At 36.2% G+C, this 23,151-nt stretch overlaps 1 protein-coding gene and 1 long non-coding RNA gene across 4 annotated transcripts in view; one reads left to right on the top strand and one right to left on the bottom strand.

Annotated features, from left to right (window-relative positions):
* LOC126954788 (uncharacterized) overlaps positions 1-15,416 on the top strand; it is a 29,294-nt gene extending 13,878 nt beyond the window's left edge. For both annotated transcript variants that reach the window (XR_007725719.1, XR_007725720.1), the window contains 2 exons: positions 12,385-12,635; positions 14,799-15,416. This is a non-coding gene — a long non-coding RNA (uncharacterized LOC126954788). The remainder of the gene's footprint in view (positions 1-12,384; positions 12,636-14,798) is intronic.
* On the bottom strand, positions 1,109-22,908 carry ADH4 (alcohol dehydrogenase 4 (class II), pi polypeptide). Of its 2 annotated transcripts, XM_050790644.1 has the most exons (10): positions 22,794-22,908; positions 21,275-21,376; positions 20,100-20,241; positions 17,602-17,689; positions 15,330-15,561; positions 10,348-10,611; positions 4,616-4,751; positions 4,003-4,141; positions 2,091-2,120; positions 1,109-1,865 (listed from the first exon to the last, which is right to left on the bottom strand). In XM_050790644.1, the coding sequence occupies exons 1-9, from the start codon at positions 22,809-22,811 to the stop codon at positions 2,108-2,110; spliced, it is 1,134 nt and encodes a 377-aa protein (XP_050646601.1). In that variant the 5' UTR covers positions 22,812-22,908; the 3' UTR covers positions 1,109-1,865; positions 2,091-2,107. The 2 variants fall into 2 exon arrangements, with proteins under 2 accessions (XP_050646601.1, XP_050646600.1); XM_050790643.1 differs by lacking the exon at positions 2,091-2,120 and having other exon boundaries at positions 22,794-22,906.
* Positions 22,909-23,151: the final 243 nt, after the last annotated feature.

The following is a 23,151-nucleotide window of genomic DNA, read 5'->3' as shown; positions in this document are numbered from 1 at the left end:
AGCAATCCCATTACCAAGTATATCTCCAAAGGAATATAAAATATTCTGTTATAAAGCTACATGCACTTGTATATTCATTGCAGCACTATTCACAATAGCAAATCAAACCAAATGCCCATCAATGATAGACTGGATAAAGAAAATGTGGTACATATACACTATGGGATACTATGCAGCCATGAAAAGGAATGAGGTCATGTCCTTTGCAGGGACATGGATGGAACTGTAAGCCCTTATCCTCAGCAAACTAATGCAGGAACAGAAAAACAAATACTGTGTGTTCTCATTTATAAGTGGGAGCTGAACAATGAGAATACATGGACACATCGTGGGAAACAACACACTGGGGCCTGTTGAGGGGGTTTGGGGGAGGGAGAGCATCAGGAAGAATAGCTAATGGATGCTGGGCTTCATACCTAAATGATGGGTTGATCTGTGCAGGAAACCACCATGGCACACATTTACCTATGTAACAAACCTGCACATCCTGCACACGTATCCCAGAACTTAAAAGTTGAAGAAAAAAAATTATCAAAGATGAAAGGGCAGTTATTTTATAGAGATAGAAACTTGAGAGAGTAGATATGCTTTTATTCTTTTTAAAACATTCACATAAATAGATTCTGATATTTCCTTACATGTGATTGCAGTTAATGATAGAGTGGGGCTAAGAGAAAAGAAATTAACAGATGTTAAAAAGAAAATTATTTAGCAACTTATTTTTAAAAAGTAGCTTGTGGCTTATTGGAACACAAATTATATAATAGTGTTTTATGTATGTATATGTGTGTATATATTAATATATATACACATGATCACAATTACTATATATTTCATATATATAATGTATATATATAGTGTATACATGTACACATATATGTGAAATATAGTGATTTTTTCCAGTAAAAATCTTTTTATTGTGGAAAATCTTTTTTTTATTTTTATTTTAAAATTTTTTATTTTAATTTTTGAGGGTATTAGATGTATATATTTATGGGGTACATGAGATATTTTGATACAGGCTGCAATGTGTAATAATCACATCATGTAATATGGGGTGTCCATCCCCTCAAGCATTTATTTGTGTTACAAACAATCCATCATACTCTTTTAGTCATATTAAAATGTACAATTAAATTACTGTTGACTGTAGTCTCCCTGTTGTGCTATCAAATACCAGGTCTTATTCATTCTTTTAAAAAATTTCCAACTTTTATTAAGTTCCGGGGTACATGTGCAGGATGTGCAGGTTTGTTACACAGGTAAACATGTAGCATGGTGCTTTGCCACACAGATCATCTCATCACCCAGGTACGAAGCCCAGCATGCATTAGCTATTCTTCCTGATGCTGTCTCTCTGCTGACTCCCTGCCTTCAACAGGCCCCAGTGTGTGTTGTTCCCCTTCATGTGTCCATGTGTTCTCATCATTTAGCTCCCAGAAAATTTTCAACATAGACAAAAGTGGAGAGAAAAGTATAATGAAACTCCATGTATTCATTACCCAATCTAAAAAAGTTATAAACATAAAGCCAATGTAGTTTTATTTATTATCTCTTAATTCCCCACTTTCACCTTCCCAGAACTAATTTTAAACAATTTCTAAAGATCATATGATTCTGTTCATAAACACTAGTTGTTATTATTATTATTTAACATAGGGAATATTCATATATGTAACAGGTACAAAGGCTGTAATATTTAAAGCTCTTTTATGTTCCCGTATTAAATGTAAATATTTATTTAAACTCATGGCTTTCCTTGGTTCATCAAATCAGGTAATAAATTAACCAGACAGGTTCACATTCAATCAGATAGCATTCCAAATTGCTCCTGGCATCTTCAAAAGATCAGGATTGTTCGGATGCTGTTAATAACAATAAAACATTAATAAGTATAATTTTCATGATAAATTTAACCAAAGCTCACAAATAAGTTTTGCCTTTTCATTTCAGGATCTGGTCTTCCTTTTTAGACATCCACTTTATTAAGCCTAATTTCTTTTATCCCATCATCCTCTTCCGTTCATGGTGTTAATAATATTTTATACATGTGCTAGTAAACTGGGGGGGAATTCAGGACCCTCACTCACCTTAGGCAGCGTCCTTGTTACTCAGTGGTGCTGTTGAGGAGAATTAGAATGTACCAAGGAGGGAGTCAGGTTTTAGTCTTGGAATAGTCACTGTTCTCAGATCTCCTATAGCTGAGGGCAAAGTTGAGCATCGAAGGAGGGAGTGGGCATCAAAGTTGGTGTGTTGGGATTCTACTTTTTGAGAACCCAGATGTTCTTATTCCTGGATAACTCCAACATGTAGACACCAAGTGGGGGATAAGCCTCAAGGACAGAGCAGTCCTTATCTCAGACATTACTGCTGGAGCTGTGGAACCCCTACTATCAGCAGCTTGCTATGCATAAATGTTTTCTTCACCCAGGACTGGAAGACACCCCTACCTGTGGAAGGAGAATCTCTGTGTCCTTTCCTCACTCTGGGGCAGGGTCACTGCACCTTAACAGGCTAATCAGTCATTGTATCCCATCCCCTTCCTCCCGCTTCCTTGCTTCTTTGCAGTTGGGTGGTAGGAGGGCCTGCCCTCTCTTGTGCTTCCTGTGCCCATATGGGGGACACACCTGATGAGGCCCAACTTCTGCCTTCCCCATTGCCACCTTTCCATCTGTGTGGGCAGTCTGACGGTATTCTCAGTGGGCTAGAGAAGGAGCAGGAAGCCTCACTCTGGTGTCTACCCCTAGGCTGATTACCAGGGAAGCCTCCTTGGAGAATGTGGGAGACTTGCCCATAAAGCAATGCAGCATTTTCCACCTGGCCGCCACTTAGCATTCCTTATGGGTGTGTTCCATAATTGAGAATTCTGGGAGAAAAAGTTTGTGTTAGAGGATATGAGTACAAGGGTGTGAGGCTCAAACCCCACTCCAACCTCTAACTCCTAACTTGAGGAGTATTCCTTATGGGGATATTGAGATTGTACAAAATATTGCAGGGCTTATATACTAAGTTTACATGGTGTAGCTTAAAAAATAATGCTTGTATTTTCTTTTTATTGAACTTCCTTTTGATATGTTGTCACTGACACGTTTGCAAATTGGGGAGTTCATGTCAGTGGGATATTTCCTCAGGTTTCTTCCCCAAGAAGTAGTCTGGGTCCTCACACCATGAAACTATCTTCTTCTTCTGCAACATTTATTCCCTGCTTCAAATCCCAGTTATTTTAATTTTACTTTAGCCTTTTCCTCCTCTCTTTTGTTGTGTCTTCTCTTTTCATTTCTTCTTTGTCCTGCATCTCCTCTATGTAACATTGTTCCTAATGTTTTTGACCTTTGTTTCTATTGATCAAGGCTGTGCTTGAATATTTTACCTAGAATCATTTATCCTAGTCTTACTAATCCCCCAAACCCTAAGAATCTTCCAGGTGGAGCATTTCTATACATCAGTTCCTGGAATCCCTGACATGGGAGACTATATAACTATAATAGTGGATCAGAAGGTATCTTATAGGAACTCCATGGCAAAGCAAGAGAATGAGACAGTTGGGGCATCCTTTACATGTCTGATCCCTGCCACTCTCTGTTCACATAGCCATGGTTTTCACCCCATTCTGATTGTGAAGGGTCTGGGGTAGACACTCTGTGTCAAACTGCAGAACACCATGGTGCCAAACTCAGGGGTGCACTGTACTAGAGGGATCTAACATTATACTATGCAGAAACCTCTCTTTCTAGGGAGCAGCCCCAACTAAGTTAATGGTTTTTGAAATGGAAATTGTATGAATTTATACCACCATTCTATATTGTAACAGTGTACAGATGTGCATTATTGAAATGGAAGCCTTTTCCCTCTGAAATAGCCACTATTCAATCTTTTAAGCACATCTAATACCTGGGATGTGGAAAATGTCAGAAAAAACAAGTTGGTTAGTTCTTAACATAAAAAAAAATAGAATCATTGTAAATGTTTTTTAAATCATTCAATCATCTATTAGTAATGTACCTTTTCCCTTGGTTCATTAGGTCGAATGCCTCACTGATTTTGTCAAAAGGCAGGGTATGGGTCACCAATGCATCCAGATTGAATTTCTTATTCTTATAGTCAGTGACCAGCTTTGGGATAGAATCTACACTTTTCCAACCTGTAATGTGGACAAAATGCAAAATAAAGACATGCACTTGACACAAAGTAGTTTAATCAGCATTTGCTGAACGAATGAAATTATTAGGTCAGATTTGGTTTGTTTCAAATAGATTAAACTCCTTCCATCTTTAATTTTCTGCACTTATATCTACTTTAAAAATTTTCTTTATAAGAAAAATTTAAGATTATTTTCCACTCTATATAACAAATTATCTCAATTAGGTCAATGTTTATTTTTTGTTCCTCCATGTTGGTTCATTCAAATGCAAATTAAATTTCAATTTGCAAATTATAATTACCTTTTTATATAAATTACTTATAAGTAATTAATAGTTTTTATGTAGTGTTTGGATATGCTCTAAGGATTCAATGTTTGGGTAAATTATTTTTATTTCCTTTCAATAATCTTCACTCTAAGAATTTCAGAACTACTAGGAAAAATATTTAAAGCTATGAAGAAAAAAAATCTGACCCCCAAAGAATGTTCCATTTATAGTACGGCCGATTATTAGCTCCTCTGGAAAAATAGTCAATCCTTTGCTACCAGCAGCTACTCCAATGAAAGTACATGTTCCCCAGCCTGCGGTTGTACAGTCCAGGGCTGCTTTCTGTAAGATCGAACACAAAAGACTACTTGAGTCAGTGGAAAAGTAGAATATGAACTCCACTGTGGGAATGTACAATGCTTTAGAAAAAAATTAATGCAACTCTGCCTGTAAGATAATGGGATTCAAGCTAATGACATCATAGTATCATTGTAGATTGAGCCTTGAGGGCCAAGTGTTCCATTACAGATAGAATGTTCAGTACAGTCTGGGTGTAGGTGACTCATACCTGTAATCTTAGAACTTTGGGAGGCCAAGGTGGGTGGATCATTTGAGGCCAGGAACTCAAGACCAGCCTGGCCAACATGGCAAAACCCTGTCTCTACTAAAAATACAAAAATTAGCTGGGTGTGGTGTTGCCTGCCTGTAGTCCCGGCTACTTGGGAAGCTAAGGCTGGATAATTGCCTGAATCCGGGAGGAGGAGGTTGCAGTGAGCCGAGACTGCACCACTGCACTCCAGCCTGGGTGACAGAGTGAGACTCTGTCTCAAAAAAAAGAAAAAAAATTAGTAAAATAAAGATAAAGATGTCTAAAAAATCAGCATACATTTGTGTGTAAGTAAATAAGTTTTTTATTTGCCTCTGATAAATGTTTAAAGTGTCAGAGTTTGGCATAAAGGTTGTGAAACTATAAACCCAGCCGAATCTATCTTTGTGTGACTTTTTTTTGACAAATAAGACTAGTTTAAAATTGTTAGGTCAATAACAGCAACTGAACCACCTAATTTATCAGCAAAATCCCTATGTGTTTAACCTTAAGTTTCTTACTTAGGTTTTCACCTGATGTTCAGATTTTAAAAATAGTTAATAAGGGCCAGGCATGGTGGCTCACGCCTGTAATACCAGCACTTCGGGAGGCTGAGGCAGGTGGATCACTTCAGGTCAGGAGTTCAAGACCAGCCTGGCCAACATGGAGAAACCCTGTCTCTACTAAAAATACAAAAAAGTAGCCAGGCACGGTGGCGTGTGCCTGTAGTCCCAGCTACTCAGGAGTCTGAGGAAGGACAATTGCTTGAGCCCGGGAGGTGGAGGTTGCAGTGAGCCAAAATCGTGCCCCTGAACTCTACCGGGCGACAGAGTGAGACTCCATCTCAAAAAAAAAAAGTTAACAAGGAAATAACCTTAAATAATGACTAATTCTGCATAATATCTCAGTTATCAAAAGTTATCTAGATACCTGTTAAAAATGAAAAAGTATCTGTAAATGAAATAAATGCTTATAAGTGGACTTTGTGTAATATAAAATCTGAAAATTATTTTAAATTAAATAATAAATGCTGGATGTGTGAGTCATTTCCAGTTAAAAAATTGTGATATAGGAAAACATGTTTCTAAAATTGTGAGATGATTTCATCTATAAAATGCTTACATCTAACAGTTCAGGATTTCTTGCTTTCTAAGTTTTCATGAAAATTTAAGGTTATTAGGAATAAGAATTCTAATTCATATATAAATATATAATTGTATTCTCTTTTTTTTTTGAGGCAGTCTCACTCTGTTGCCCAGGCTACAGTGCAGTGGCGTGATCATAGCTCACTGCAGCCTCAACTTCCTGCAGTTTCTCACCTCACCCTCTCAAGTAGCTGGTACTACAGGTGTGTGCCACTACACCTGATTAATTTTTGTATTTTTAGTAGAGATGGGTTTTTGCCATGTTGCCCAGACTGCTCTTGAACTCCTGGGCTCAAGCAATCTGCCCACCTCAGCCTCCCAAAGTGTTGGAATTATAGGCGTGAGCCACTGTGCCTGGCCTGTATTCTTATTAAAAAATAATTTTATATAATTTGGAGATTATTTTAAAGTTATTTACTTAAAAAGATGAAAAAAGTAAGTAGGGGAGAGAAATATACAGTTATAAATATAAAAATATATTTTAATAAAATAATTTAATAATATTTATTTTAATAAAATATGAATTCATATATTTCATATAAAATTTGATATAAAATTTCATATAAAAATTTCATATAAATAATTTCATATAAAAAAGAATCTTATGGTAAAATCTTGTCCTAAAATAAAATGACTGATTATTTAAAAAGAAAAAAATTAGGATAAGTCAAAAGTCCAGGCATATCATAGACCATCTGTGTAAGTCATAATAAGGTTCATGAAGAGGAATTTATAAAAAAATTTTGTATGGGATTAAATTTGCTATAATTAAAAGAGGATTATTTAGAATAGTCTTTCTAAGATTATTCCCCTATGTTAAAACAAAGTTTCTTTACAGTATTGATTTGCTCTTACTAAAATTAAAAGAAATTTAACTTTTAATTTTATAATTTGTTTCTTTTGAAAACTTCTCAAAATCATATGTCAGAAGTTCAACTTTTGCTATCTCCCTGCTTTCAGCTTTGTCTCCCTTTGGACTGATATAACTCTCTTCTTTAGCCTTTTCATCAGTTATTATTAGTTTTTTCCTCCAGTTCTAACTATTCTTACGGCCTGATACTAAAATGTTTTATCTTAAAGGTCTAGGAGTGAATGTTTTCCTCCAGTACAACTTGATTCTGTACTCTTGGCTTTTCTTGATATGTTTAAATTTTTCAATGTAATGAGAAAATTTCTCATGCAGCTACTAAGAATTATGTATTTTCCTGCTGTACTCATAATCCTGAACACACTTTTCCCGTGTCTGATTAAATTCAAGCACTTTTCCCATCAGGTTTATTGAAATGGGCCTCTCATAAGGAGAAGCAGTCACACTACCAGTTTTTCTTTCCCTTTCTGGTAACTGACTTAAGAAACAACATTATACATTTTATCAAAATAATTCCCATGTTGTCTATATTAGGTTTTTAATTGCTTTAAAAAACAGGGTTAAGGTTTTTACATCCATATATCCTTATGTATTGCCTTTAAAGTCTTTTGATGATATATTTGGCTAAATAAGTAACTATTGCTTTACAGTGACCTATGGTTCTGTTTTAATCAAATGTTTTGAGGCCTTTAACATTTTTGACAAACACTTTCAAAATTAAATTCTAAATTAAGTCTCTGACTTATTGCTGGGGCTTATCAAAGCTATAAAAAATTAATCACTGAAAAGTTATAAAATCTTTCTACAGCTTCCAGTCAGGTCTTAGACTCCAGTATCACTACCTTCAGCTCCTTAAAAGGGTCCTTAGCAGGTGTTAATAATAATCCTTGTGCTGGTAGGTTACAGGGTGTTGACCCTTGGTTTAGAGGGTTAGAGGTCATTGAAACCTAGAAACATAGCTTTTCCTAGTTATAGAAACTTTTGGTAGGAGAGTAGGTAACTCATCTTTTGGTGATTAAGTAAATCCTTCTCTTTCCAAGGATTTATTTGGATTCTCTAATGTAATTCTGTTCCATAACTGAAAATGACTTTCATGATATAATAAGTCAGTTTAATGATAGAAGATGCTAACTTTTAGGTCAGTGGTTCTCAGCTTGAGAAATTAATTTTTAAAATGTCAGTGGGCCCCCAGCACACAAGAATATCCTGGGTATGGCGCATTCATTGGTATTAAAAAAGCAACAAAACAACAATGAAAAACCCCTCAGGAAATTCTAACATATAGCTAGTGTTGAGAATCTCTGTACAAGAAAAATAAGGTGAATAGGCTAAATTTTAGTGTTTGTAAATAAATGAGCCATGGGAAGCGGGGTGATGGATGTGGCATGCTGCACACTGCAGGTACTAACATCAATTCAAAAGCAGGGCCTGAAGCCTTGAACACAGGTGAGCAGTGCCAGATATGGAGCCCTTGACGCATGCATTTTCAATAATAGCTAATGTTTATTGTGTGCTTAGTACCTGCCAGATACTGTTTTCAGCAGTTTGCATAGAGTATAATGAAACTGTTCAGAGAAGAATGACTGAGGAACAGCAGCCTGTGGCTGTCATCACAAGTCTTCCTGGATCTCATTCTTTTCTGGGGAATACACCAGTTGTGTAAGAACCAAGGGGGAAGAACCAGCACAAAATTTGCTTCTGGGAAGTATAGAATTTTATGCTTTATATCTTGCCTAGAGGATGGCTTGGGAGCTAGGCTGAATGAAGGTGTAAGTAAAAGGAATAACATCACAACTACTTCATGGCTCTCACTAATGAAATAAGAAGAATCCATAGGCAGATAATTCAGTTGATGAATTCTTTGGTCATTTCATTAAAAACAAAAACAAACAAACAAAAAACACAAAACAAAACTCCCTAAATCTGCTTAGTGTCTTTGAGTAAATACCCATTAGGTGATTATTTGCTGACTCTCTGGAGAATTAGGCTGGGCACTCCAGCAAGGTAACTTTTCAGTATATTGCCTGTAGTTGTAGTTGGTTCTTCATTCCACTTTTTGGAGTAGAATAGACAGGCTGGCTTCGTAAGTGTGCAACCAGTGCAGTCACTGAGGGCACTGTAGCCTGTCCTGAGTCGGGAAGAAATCAGAATGATACAACATTGCAGTGTTCAGGAAAAAAAGGTGATTTAAATTTTGTGGTATGGTTTTTTTGAAATATAGAAAATTTCAAATGTGTAATTTGGACCTAATTTTGCAACCTATTTATTGAGATCTGATGGACAGAGCTGGGCTGTGTGCGGGTTGCTAGCCTCTCCCTGTTCTACTTTAATATGGGAGTGAATGTGTTGTAGCTATTAGGAAACACCAGTCACCCTCTCTTATTTCCTTCTCTAGATCTGCCTTCTGTATATTTTTTTGTGGGGGTAGGGCTCACTTCTCATAAAACACAATTCTTTTAAAATGTTCATTTCTAAGTTTTCTCTATTTTTTGCTGCATTTCATATAGAAGAATGAACAAATATTAATAACATTAATATTAAGGACTAATAGAAATAGTTATTTACATATTAATAAACATTACTTACAATAGATTATTATATAATGTATAATATCTAAGTGTTAACAAATAGTATTTATTATCTGTAAACATGTTAATATTAAATATATCAATACATGCACATATTGTTTATTAATTTTAAATATTATATACTGTTATAGAAAAGATATTCTACATTATTAACAAATATTAATATTAATAACATGTATATAATGTATAAGATAGCTAAGCCAAACAGGTGTTTTTCCTATTTATTCATTGCAGTTAGTTAATTCATCCCTTTATATCTTTTGCTAAAGAATGCTGTCCCTTAATGCACTTGTCATTTTATTTGATTTCATAGTCAAAAGGAACATTTCTCTAATTAATTAAAAATGAAGAAACCCCTAAAATTGTCTCCAAGGAATAGGAATTGGAATTATCATAGAAAACAAAATTAGAAAATATTATCTCCAGACAAATAATATTGAGCTTTTTAAAGGGATCTCAAATCAGCATCTACACATAATGCTGGCATGGCTTCTTATCACAAGAGAAGACTGAACTCACCAAGATAGTACTGGCATTTGGGGGGACACATTCATGGGCATTGAAGGAAATGGAGTATAGCTGAGGGAATGGGAAATGATTTGTGGCTTATACTTCTACTCCACTGTCATCCATTTGAAAGTACTAAGAAGGAATGGTTATAGTTACCATAATAAACATAACCCACTTTCCCCTATTATTTAACAGCCAAAGAATAAATTGAAAACATAAACCAAGAAAAAAATATACATACCATGGTTTCAGATCCACCTGCACAGTCAAGAGCAAAATCCACACCTCCCTTGGTCAATTCAATGATAACCTCCTGGATGGGTTTATTATGTAGGTCTCTAGGATTGAGGCAATCAGTGGCTCCCAGGGCTTTAGCCTTTGCAAACTTCTCACTGTTGATGTCAATACCTATGATTCTGGAAGCTCCTGCAGCTTTACAACCCATTACAGCAGAAAGACCCACACCTCCTAGGCCAAAGACAGCACAAGTCGAGCCAGGGGTGACCTGAAAGCAGGAAAATTATAAAATAACTTTTAAAGTAGCTAGTCCCACTTTTTTCATTTTAAGAGGCAGGAGGAAGTGGGGGCATGAACATATGAATTAAGGACAGCCTGCTATTAAACTCTATGATATAGCCAATGGAGGAAATCTGCCAATGTGAAAATGGATGCATTACTACCTAAATTTGGAGAATTATTTAATGTTCATTAAGATTATAAGAAACAAACCCAAGTAAAAATAATTCCCTTGTTTTACTTTTTCCCTTCAGTGTTAGAACAAAATTTGAAAACCCACACATTCTGAAGGGTTTATTGCTTTCCTTTTAAAATTGGATCACTAGTAATTTGACATCTATATTTCTAATAGGCCTCATTTGGTTGTATTAATATTACAGTGATTTACTTGATCACTCCAAATCACCAGTTTGGAATGAAGTCCAATTTGTTTTACATGGCATGAAAGGATTTTTATTGTCTGACCTCTGTCTACCTTCCAACTTCATCGCCATGATATTCCCAGTACAAGAACTGCGAACAGATTGTTGCACTTCTCCTCATGCTGTAGTTGACGCTGTTCCCTCAGACTGATGTACTTTTCATCTTATTTTCTTTAATTAAAGTATAACCTATACTCCTATGCCTGACTTCAAGGACATTCTCTCTATGAAACTTTTCTTGATTCTTTAATCAGAAATCAATGCCTATCGTTTTGTTTTTCTTGTATCATATAATTTATAACCTGCCTTGATTGTGTGTGTATGTGTGTTTCTTTAAAAGGCTACATTTTATGAAGGCAGAAACTTTTTAAATTCCACATTATTATGAAAGGGTCTTTTGTATGTTGAATCTTTAATAAATTTTTGTTTCATTGCATTAAATGGAAGTAATAGATAAGGTGGTAAGAAAAGATGCTGTAACTGGAATGTTATTCTACAGACTAGTATAGTGATAGAAAAATACTACATAGAGAGATACTTAATATTTCCTAATGAGGATGCAAAGCTGTTAGTATTAAAACATAAACAAAAGGAAAAGAGAAAATCTGCTCAAGGTAAGTATTAATACATTCTAAATTGGAAACAAAATTACTGAGCAACAGGTAAACTGCAATATTTTCATTATTTATCTATATTAGGTATGCACACCTCTGGCTTTTGCTACTCAGGGGAAATAATATATATGTATATATATTGCAAATAGTAAGAATATTGTTCTTATGATGGCTTCTTTACTATAATGTTGTGGCATGTGTTCAGTATGTTTCTTAATATATTTCTCCAGAGTTTCAGTTAAAAAGAGCCTGTGAGTCTCTTAGGAAATGGAAATGCATTTTTCCCATTGCAGCAGTGTAACTACTAGTTGGATTCTCAGGCTAACTCACAACAGTGTGTAAATAGAATATGCTGCATTACTTGTATCATACAACTAGGCCCCTGTGTATAAAAGTGCATTTGCTTGCAGAACTTTGGTGGGGTCACTATAAATTGCCCCCACAATTTGCAAGTAGGTCTACACACAGTGGATGATTGTCTGTCTGCAAGTACCACTGCTAGAGGATATTTCCACTCTTCCAAAGGTCTCTGTGTAATGTTGTTTAATTGGCAGATACAAGCACATCAAAAAGAAATAGGGGTTCTGGTGATGCTAGTATGTTCTCAATAATTATACAGAGAGGTTGCTTCACTTTTCTTCCCAGAAGTAAGTTAAATTTTATCAAAGCTCTTGCCTTTTGAATAGAATTACTGATACTTCACTTTCCTTAATTTCTTCCTATCAGATTCATTTCTCTCTGAGCATCCCATGAGGTGGCTTAGCAGCTAGAATCTCCTCCTTTACAGTGGGAAGAATAGCTCCTGGAAATTTAGGTCGACTTTGACTGGATTTAAAAGAAAGCTGTACAATTCCACTTCTGGATATATAACCAGAGGAAATGAGCTGTGCATACCCATGTTCAATGAAACATTATTCACAATAGCCAAAATGTGGAACCAATCCTTAAACAAAAGGAAGAGAGAAAATCTGCTCAAGGTAAGTATTAATACATTCTAAATTGGAAACAAAATTACTAAGCAACAGGTAAACTGCAATACTTTCCTTATTTATCTATAATATTAGGTATGCACACCCCTGGCTTTTGCTCCACAAATAGATGAATAGATAAGAAAAATGTGGTATGTGTATACACAATGGAGTACTACTTAGACTTTAAAAAAGGAGAAAATCCTGTCATAGTGAAAACATGGATGAACCTGGAGGATATTATGTTAGGTGAAATAAGCCAGGCACAGAAAGACAGATACTGCATGATCTCACTTGTATGTGGAATCTAAAAAAGACAAACTCATAGAAGGAGAGACTAGGCTGGTGGTTACCAGAGTCTGGGGGAATAAATGAGGAACGGGATGATGTTGGTCAAAGGATACAAAGTTTCGGTTAGAGAGGAGGAATAATTTCTGGAATTTCATTGTACCCTATGGTGTCTATAATTAATAATAATGTATTGTTTATCTGAAAATTGCTACGATAGTAGATTTTTAATGTTCTCACCACAAAAATATTAGTATATGAAGTGATGGGTACATTATTAGCTTGATTTAATTATTCTACAATGTATACATATATCAAAACATTACATTATACTTCATAAATGTCTAAAAAATTTTTTCAATTAAAAATAAGTAATTAAGAAAGAAAGCTGTAGCTGAATCTCTAGTGCTAATGGCCCTTAAAAGGACTAGAGTAGTAGAAGAGGATGGACTGCATGGAGCCCAGCAGAGGAAGACTTGAAGAGTGATACTTCTTCCCTGAACCTCTAGCACCATACAGCAGAAAACAGGCTTTGACTGCCATGTGCACATCTGCTGTCAGCTCCACCCAGCTACTAGTACCCTTCTCTGATTGTAGTTTGGTTTCTAATACAATTTTTAAATTTGTGTATTAATGAGTAATTGTGCGGATGAATACATTTTTAAAGGGAGATAACATGCTGATAGCAAAGAGTAGCATTTTTGTCTATGTAGCAGATAAAATTCTCAATGAAGAGTCATACTTTGGTATCTTGGCTACTAGATCAACCTCTTATTGTGGTGAGGCTGACTTTGTTTCCTTGACACTGAACAACTCTAGGTAACCTGATAAAAAGGACTTTCTGGTTTACAAAGCCGAGGACCAGGCCTCACCAGGATGTTTTAAGGGTTTTACATGCACCTGGTTTTATTTGTTCATTCATTGAAAAATTATCAAGCTCCTATTATGTGCCAGGGACAATTCCAGCCTCCAGAGCTATCACAATGAATAACAGAGAGTTCTTGCCCTCAAGGAACAAATAGTACAATAGGACAGAAAAATACATGGGAGATTTCTCTATAGTGTGATAAGAATGAAGACAGAGGCTGGCGGTGGCTCACGTCTGTAATCCTAGCATTTTGGGAGGTAAAAGTGGGAGAACTGCTTGAGCCTAGGAGTTCAAGACCAGCGTGGGCAACATAGGGAGACCCTGTCTCTATAAAAAATTAAAAAAATAGCCAGGCATGGTAGTGCATGCCTGTAATCCCAGCTACTTGGAGGACTGAAGTGGGAAGTTCGCTTGAGCCCAGGAGGTCAAGGCTGCAGTGAATCATGATCATGCCACTGCATTCCAGCATGGGCAACAGAGTGAGACCCTGTCTCAAAAAAGAAAAAAAATTTGGGGTGAAAACTGGGAGGGACACCCAAAGCATACCTGAGAACCTGAAGTAGATCTCTGAGAGGAAGTGATAAATGGAGTCAGCCTGAAGGAGGCAGGGTGGTCTTCTCTGCACTGTTGCTGGAAGCCAAGTGTGGAAAGCCCAGAGACCACAGTGACTGAAGCCTGGAGACTCAGAGTGGAGCCAAGGGAACAGTGCACAGCGGAAAGGGAGAAGTAGGAAGTCACTGTAGCCTACTGAGGAATTTGACCTCACCCTGAGGGAAAAATGAAATAATGCGGGAAAAATGAAATAATGCAGGAAAAATAAAATCTTCAGACTTGTTGTTTGAAAGACCACTCTGGCTGCATTTTGCAGTTTTGAGTCGGGAATAAAGGTTGATGTCAGGGAGGTTCAAATAAGGAGGTTATTTGAGATGTCCAACTGTGAGATCTGTCTTTGATATCTCTCTAGTTCTAGGTTAGATGCTTTGTAAGAGTCTCTAAATTCTAACTTGGGATTCTAGGGACACATCTGGTCAACATCAGGGCTGCTACCAGAGACCCTCCTTTGAAGCTACAAAGGAACAGGATGAGAAGCAGAAATGAACTACTACTGATTGAAGGAGAGAAATCTGTAGCATCAGGGAGAAGACAGGGGTGGTTGTGTGAAGATGGAAGTGAGTTTCTGTCATTTTTATTGCCCTTTGATGGAGTCACCTGTCCTAGGATGAGCATTCATCCTTAGGAGACATATTTAAACAGGCTGTATTTGAATCAGGGATGATCTATAATCTAACATGTTAGTATAGTATAAGAACATATGCTGGGCGCCAATTATATGTGGGCTACTGGGCCAGATGTTTTACATATATGATGTGATTCAATTATCCCCATGAGTATTTTTAGTAGATATTATTCTAGAAGGGTTAAATAACTTGCCTAAAATCACAGAGGTAATAAATGACACAGCCAAAGTTTAGAGATAACAGGTTCATCTGTATCACACTGCCTCCCAGTAACTTCTGTTTTACACAAACTGGTGTTTAACCATTTACCTTGGCATTGTTGATTGCAGCCCCATAGCCAGTTGAAAACCCACATCCAAGCAGACAAACTCTCTCTAAATTTGCATCATCATCTATTTTGGCAAGATTAGTATCTGACACTACAGTGTACTGAGAGAATGTACTGGTTCCCAAGAAATGGTAAACTGGTTTTCCTTTGCAGGTAAACCTGCTGGTTTTGTCTTCCATTAGTTGTTGATCACTAGCAGGATTTTTAAGATTACTAGAAAATTAAAAGAGAGAGAGAGAGAGATACAAATAAAGAGGAGTTACAATAAATGGAAGACTGATCATTTTCCTACAAAATATATTGAGCATTATACATCTTTCATGACAATTTACACGACAGAAAAATTAGGGAAACAACAAGACTTTTCACAAAATATAGTTTGTTGAAAGCATTTTAAAGATAACAACAACAATTTTTTTAAAGTGACAGGGTCTCGTTTTGTCACTCAGGCTGGAGTGCAGGGAATAAACTTTTTTTTTTTTTTTAGACGAAGTTTTGCTCTTGTTGCCCAGACTGGAGTGCAGTGGCACGATCTCAGCTCACTGCAACCTCCGCCTCCTGGGTTCAAGCAATTTTCCTGCCTCAGCCTCCCGAGTAGCTGGGATTATAGGTATGCATCACCATACCCGGCTAATTTTGTATTTTTAGTAGAGACAGGGTTTCTCCATGTTGGTCAGGCTGTTCTCAAACTCCCGACCTCAGGTGATCCTCCAGCTTCGGCCTCCCAATGTGCTGGGATTAGAGGCATAAGCCACCGCACCGGCCAGGGAACAAACTTTTTTTGAATGCTTTTGTGTACCAGAAATGCTTTTAAGGGCTTTACATGTATTAACTCTTAAAAATTTTTATTATGGAAAATTTGAACATGTATAAAGTAGAAGGAATAGCATAATGAACCCTTATGTGTCTGTGTCCCAGCTCCAGTAACCATCAACTCATGGCCAATCAAGTTTCACTTATTATTCCTTCACAATACCTGCTCCCTCCCCTACACTGGAATATTTTGCAGCAAATCCCAGATATCACTATTTCATCTGTAAATACATTAACGTGTGCCTCTACAGGATTCTTTTAGGTCCACATATTTGTTGTCTCTTAATTATCTTAAATTATAGATCCCTTCTCTCTCTCTCTCTCCTTGCAATTTGTTTGTTGAAGAAATTGAATCATTTGTCTTGTAGAGTTTTCCTCACTCTGGATTTTGCTCATAACATTCCTGTAATATGGTTAAACATATTTCTGTATCCCTGTATCCCCTCATAAATTAGTATTTTTGATGTAAACACTTGATCTGATTCAGATTTTATATTTTTGTGGTAATACTTTATAGGTGGTATTGTATATTTCATTTGGAATATATAATTATCTCTCTTTTTATAACATTAGAAAGAATTTATTGGCATTGTCTAAATCCATTATTTCATTAAAACTTTGCAAAAAATATTAGTTCTTTGAATGTCTAGAACAAATCTATGAAGGAGGCATTATTTTGATCCTCATTTTTTAGATGAAAAAATTGAGGCACAGTAATAGATGTAAGAGTAGTACAGTTTTAGCTTCTTAAATAACTGCTTTCAACTAGTGTTAAGGAAGAAAGGATCCGTCTGTAGTCTCAGTAAAGCAAAAACAAGATGATTAAGATTGTGGACTCTGGAGCCATACTGCCGGGGTTAAAAACCTGGCTCTAAGACTTACAACTATGTTGCCCTGGGGTAAATCACTTTACTGTGCCTTATTGTTTCCCTCTCTCATCCCTGTAGAAGTATTTATTATTCTGAATTTGGCATTTATTATTTCAGTGATTTATTTATGCTTTTACTACATATACAAATAACCATTAGAAAGTATAGTATTGTTTTTGTATATGACACCTTACTAAATATTCCTTCAGCAATTTGCTTATTTCCCTTAACATTATGTGTGTGAGATTATTTTATGTTAATACATGCAGCTCAAGTTTAGCCATTTTCATTGTTGTGTAGTAGTCCATTGTGCTACTACGTAGCAATTTTAAAATTCATTCTCTTTCTGATGGACATTTGTGCTGTTTTATATTGCTTACTATAATAAACAGTGTTGCAATGAACATTCCAGCACATGTTTCTTTGTGTGCACTTGCAATAGTATCTTGTACACACCTAGGATTAGAATTAGTATGTGGAAGGTTTGCACCTCTTCAAGGCCATTTAGGTAATGTCAATGTGCTTTCCAAAATATTCATTCAAATTTATACTAACAGTGTAGAGTGCTTACCTGATTTTTCCACAAAAATTTGTGAGTGGACTCAGACAAAACTTGCATTTTCTACATAGAGGTGCATAAAGTGGAATTACTTTGTCACCTAGAAAAAAAGGCCATATGTTGGATGGTGCCTAAGATGTTACTTATAGTTCCTACCAGATAAATCAGTGGAAAACACCTTTTCTTTATAGTATACATTTTATATTCAGTGGAAAGTATAGGTGGCTACAATATTTCATTACCTTACAAGACTGCAGATTCCCCCAAGTATTGCTTATATTGTATTTTTTAAAAAATTACTCTGCTAGGCAGTCAAGCAACAAATCTGTGTTGATATCACCAGACACAGAACTCTGGGACTTTGCTGTCATTATGACTCTCTGCATCATGACTATTGTTTATTACATTTCCAAACACCATGTATGAAACATAACATCCTTATATAATAGGAGAGGTAAACAATTATAGGCTAGGTATAAACTTTATATCATTGCCATGTTTCACCTTTAGATTCACTTTCAAATTCCACATTTTTCCACTTTTTAATAAATTCCAATTTAATCGTGACTTCTGTGCTTCAATGCCTGAGGTCTAATGATGATAATTCACATTTGTTCAACATTTAATACATGCCATGCATGCATTTAATACATGCCACGCATGCATTTAATACATAACTATTTACATGTATTATTTCAGAACTTAATTCTCAGAACAACTCTTTGAGATGAGCCCTATTTTTATTCACACTATATAAAACAGAAATCTGAGCTGAATCACAGAAAAGTGACATAACTGGTCAAGATTACATAGCCAGTAAGTGGCAGAGCTGGGGCTAAAGGGATGATATTGGCCAGACTCCTTCATTGACACAAAATGTTGGGAAGCAATTTGTTTGTACAGTCTTTTTTGGAATGGAAAGGTACTAATGTACCTCTAACTTTGGAGCATTCTCATTCAAAGAAAAGAGTGGCATGGTTCATCCAGCCTGCCAAATGAGGATTACATAGCCCATATTCCAGTATCTGGAGGATCTGTTGTAAAATGTGGAGTAAATAATTTCAGCTATTGGTGTGTGCTTCATTTAGGTATTATGTTTATCTTACAAACTTCCAAAAAGACACTTCGGCTAACACTGACATATGTATATTTCTCACTAAAGCTACCTCTAAGTCCTAATTCTTTACATAGTTTGCTGTTAATATTAAAATAGTTTGCATTTTTATATAGAAGTTGTTATAACATGTCATTAACAAAACCTTTTATTTTACACCAGATGCAGTGGCTCACATGTGTAATCTCAGTGCTTTGGGAGGCTGAGGCAGGCAGATCGCATGAGGTTGGGAATTCAAGACCAGCCTTGCCAACATGGTGAAACCCTGTCTCTACTAAAAATACAAAAATTAGCCAGGTGTGGTGGATCATTGTCTGTAATCCCAGCTACTCTGGAGGCTGAGGCACAAAAATTATGTGAACTCGGGAGGTGGAGGTTGCAGTAAGCCAAGATCGTGCCACAGTCCTCCAGCCTGGGCAACAGAGTAAGACTCTGTTAAAAAAAAAAATGTCTGGGCACAATGGCTCATGCCTGTAATCCCGGCACTTTGGGAGGCCAAGGTGGGTGGATCACCTGAGGTTGGGAGTTTGAGACCAGCCTGGCCAACATGGTGAAACCCTGTCTCTACTAAAAATAGAAAATTAGCAGGTGTGGTGGCACATGCCTGTAATCCCAGCTGCTCGGGAGGCTGAGGCAGGAGAATCGCTTGAACCCAGGAGATGGAGGTTGCAGTGAGCTGAGATTGCACCACTGCACTCCAGCCTGGGTGACAGAGCAAGACTCTGTTGCAGAAAAGAAAAGGAAAAACAACACTTTTAATTTTAGATTTAGGGGTACATGTGCAGGTTTGCTATATAGGTAAACTCGTGTCATGGAAGTTTGGTGTACAGATAATTTTGTCACCCGGGTACTAAGCATAGTACCCGACAGTTATTTTTCTGAGCCTCTCCTGCCTCCATCCTTCATCCTTAAGTAGGTCCCAGTGTGCCTGTCATTGCCCCATTTGTGTCCATATGTTCTCATTATTTAGCTCCTACTTATAAGTGAGAACACTCAGTATTTGGTTCTCTGTTCCTGCAATAGTTTGCTAAGAATAATGACTGACAGCTTCCATATTCCTGCAAAGGACATGATCTTGTTCTTTTGTAAGGTGTCATTTGTTAAACATGGAAATTTCAGTTTAAGCTAACCTTGTAACTTTGCTTCATAGGACAATTTCTCAGTGCTTTATGTAAATAAAATGACCACATTTCCCAGATTTTATTAGACAGTTCTGATTTCAAATATTCTGTCCCATTGCTAGACTGTGATAGATTGTGTGACTCAGTTTTACTTTGGAAAAGATGGTCCCCCTTTGTAAATAGAGATCAATTATAGCATGCCAAGCCAGGACTCTCTCAAGAATTATCTCTGAAATATTGTGACATTTCCATTTTATCTGAATAAAATAAAATACCTGGTTTGAAGTTGGTCACTCCTGGCCCAATACTTTCCACAATCCCTGCAGCCTCATGGCCAACGATCACTGGGAAAGCTAAGCCCTCAAATTTAGAATCGACAACAGTGGCATCAGTATGGCACAGGGAAGTAGCAATGATCTACAAGGCAATTACAGACTTGAATTGTGTTTCTGCAACTATATTATTGAACTGGACATTACATATAATATTAGGCCTGATATCATTTTGAAACTTTATAAGACTTCTAGAACTCAATAAAAGAATCACCTTTTGAAAAAAAGAACTAATAAAAATGTACTAGGTTAAATTTGTTTTATAATGCATCTTTGTTTTCCACCTTTTGCTGTTGTCAGAAAATCAAAAAAGAGATAGGATTGGCAATTATTGCCTCCAGGAGAGGAAAAATGAAAGGTAATAGGGCTTATATTATAGGGTTATTATATTATAGGCTTATTATAGGGTAAATTTACTGAAATAAAGTTAAGGTAATATACCTTTTACAGTTACGAGAACGATATCAAATTAAGGATTGTCTACATTAATTACCAATGTATATCTATAATCTTCTTCAAGGTTCTGTCAATGAGGATGTCCCATTCACTCTCATGTACAGACTCTTAATGTGGGGGTCCTCAGGGAAAATATAAGTCTGGTCAGCTTGGGAAAAATGGGGAAAGTCCAAACTTGCCATCGGTGATCTCACTCCATTCCACGTACTCTCTTCTCCCTGTGACCTACTCCTGTCTCTTCCTCTGGATACCCAGGACCCTTCGGCTGCCCAGAGCAGCATATCAGGTTTTTCTTCTTTGTTGTTTTGGATCAAATTCTCTATCTTCCTTTTAATAACACTTTCAAATAATTAGCAATTGGAAAACAAAAAGAAAACCTAACTAATTCAAATTCAAAGTGAATTCCTTTGTCTGATTCTTAGGGTAAATGATTAATGTTAAGACCAATTAAATTTTAAACCCATTATTCAAAAATTACTAAAATAATGGATAATTTATTCCTTTTTGGGATAATGCCTATTTTTGACTGAACCTAAAAATACAACTTCCCTGTACTAGAAACTCCAAGGCCTCTGAATCATAGCACATAGGATTGACTTGACAGAAGCCATGTCTCCACTTGGGGCCCTGTCTGCTCCCACCCAAGGAAAGTCTCCACTTACCTGAATGCGAACTTCATGAGCCTTGGGGGGAGCTACTTCAACCTCTTCAATGCAAAGGGGCTTGCCTGCTTCCCAGGCGATGGCTGCTTTGCATCTAATAACCTGAAAGAGAGAAAGAAAAGGAAGAAGGAGATAGAGATTTTGACAGGGTTGGGGGTGGGAGAGAGGATATCATGAGAAAAAATTAGAATATATTAATACTATAATTTCATGACAAAGACTTAAAGAGTTTGTGGCTGGATCTTACAGATATTATTTTAAAGACAAGGGATCTTAATGAAAAATAAGAAGTTAAATTCTACATTATAGTCATTACATTTTTTATTTCTTGAAAAATAATAACAGGTGTATTGAAGTTTACCTTAATATAATGCCTCAAGTTTTTCCCTCTATAACAGAGAGGATAGATTTATAGAGGTGGAAAAGGTAGATGGCCTATAAAAATCTATTGAGTGAACTGTTTGAAATCAGCTCTGAATTACCTGAGTCAGATAATTGCTGGAGAATAGATGTGTTTTACATCTTTGCAACTCGAAGTGTGGTCCTCAGACAAGCATTTATTCACATGACTCGGGAATTTGTTAGAGATGAAAGCCCTGCCTCAAATCCACTAACTCAAAATCTGCATTTGAACAGTGTCCCCAGATAATTCATTAAAAGTCTGAGAAATGAGGCTTACATCATTATCAAATTTATCTGTAGGATATAAATTAAATAAAAATTTGGTCTAATTGTAAGAATTTGGGTAAAGATGAATGAACAGAATTTAAGTATTTGGGATTCTATAATCCCAATTCTTTTCTAGCCTCAAATTATATTTTTAATTTCAAATATAAGCAACATTGAAAGAAAGCAGAAAGAAACAAACCTATAATCTTCTGTTCTAACACTACTATGCTTACATTTGGTATACTTTTCCCAAAGTCTTTGACCACATGAATATCTATTTTTCAATAGTTAAGTAATTTTGAATTATGTTTTTGAATATTATTTATTTTGTTTCAAAGGAAATATATATTATTATAGGAAGTTTCAAAGTGCCAAGGCATACCTGTTTTTAAAGACAAAAAATAAAATGAAATTCATTTGTAAGCTCATTACCCACTTTATGCTTTTGATGCAAATTCTTTGAATATCCCCAAATAAGATACATTGTCCATAGTATTTTGTAATCTGCTTTTTCTACTTATTAATATACTGTGAATGTTTTCCCATATTCTCCTGCAACGTTATTTGTAACTTATGCATATTCTATTTTAGGGTTACAGCCTAGTTACTTAAATCTCTCTTCTTTTGGCCATTTGAATAATATTAATATTAACTCAACACCCTTGTAATAAACATTTTGGCAATCCACAGTTAATTTCCCTGGAATAAGTTCCTGGCATAGGGGCCACTCATATCCTTTTGATCAACTGTAAGTCACTGTTCCTGAGTTCCTGAAGGAAGCTTCTTTTAGCCAAACATACAAAGACACAGAAAAGCACAAACTGAACAAAGATACAGCTTATTTGCTTACTTTGCCCTTGGTGCCCATTTTTCTTTGGGAAACTGTGTTGGGAGTTTCTTTCTGAGTTAAGAAGGCTTCCACTGCTCCCCAGAGAGTTCTGTGTCCTATAATGAGCCGTCTTTGCATAAATACCATTCATGTTGCATAATTCTCCAATCACTTTCTTTCCTTCTTTGTTGCTGTAATTCACAGCTCTGCCGGCCTCTTACCACGTCATTTGTACTATTGGACTTCAGCTGCAAAGCCCACTACTCTCAGTGAGCTCCAAGATTTTTAAAATTCTTTTTTCCTTAATTGAAAAATATAAAATAATAGAGAAAAGCCCATTAAACGTATAAAGAGGAATTACCAAATAATTATGAAGTAA

Source organism: Macaca thibetana, chromosome 5 (genome assembly GCF_024542745.1).
Source record: "Macaca thibetana thibetana isolate TM-01 chromosome 5, ASM2454274v1, whole genome shotgun sequence".
Taxonomy (NCBI): Eukaryota; Metazoa; Chordata; class Mammalia; order Primates; family Cercopithecidae; genus Macaca; species Macaca thibetana.
Note: the sequence above shows the minus strand (reverse complement) of the source record. Positions and strands in the feature narration are given on the sequence as shown.

Bases quoted from the DNA above. Each gene is read 5' to 3' on its own strand.
- ADH4 (XM_050790643.1), bottom strand. The intron at 20,242-21,274 runs GTAAGTGGAGAC...ATTGCCTTGTAG, and splicing joins CTCATGAAGTTCGCATTCAG to ATCATTGCTACTTCCCTGTG. The intron at 17,690-20,099 runs GTATTTTATTTT...CTTTTTTTCTAG, and splicing joins AGTGACCAACTTCAAACCAG to GTGACAAAGTAATTCCACTT.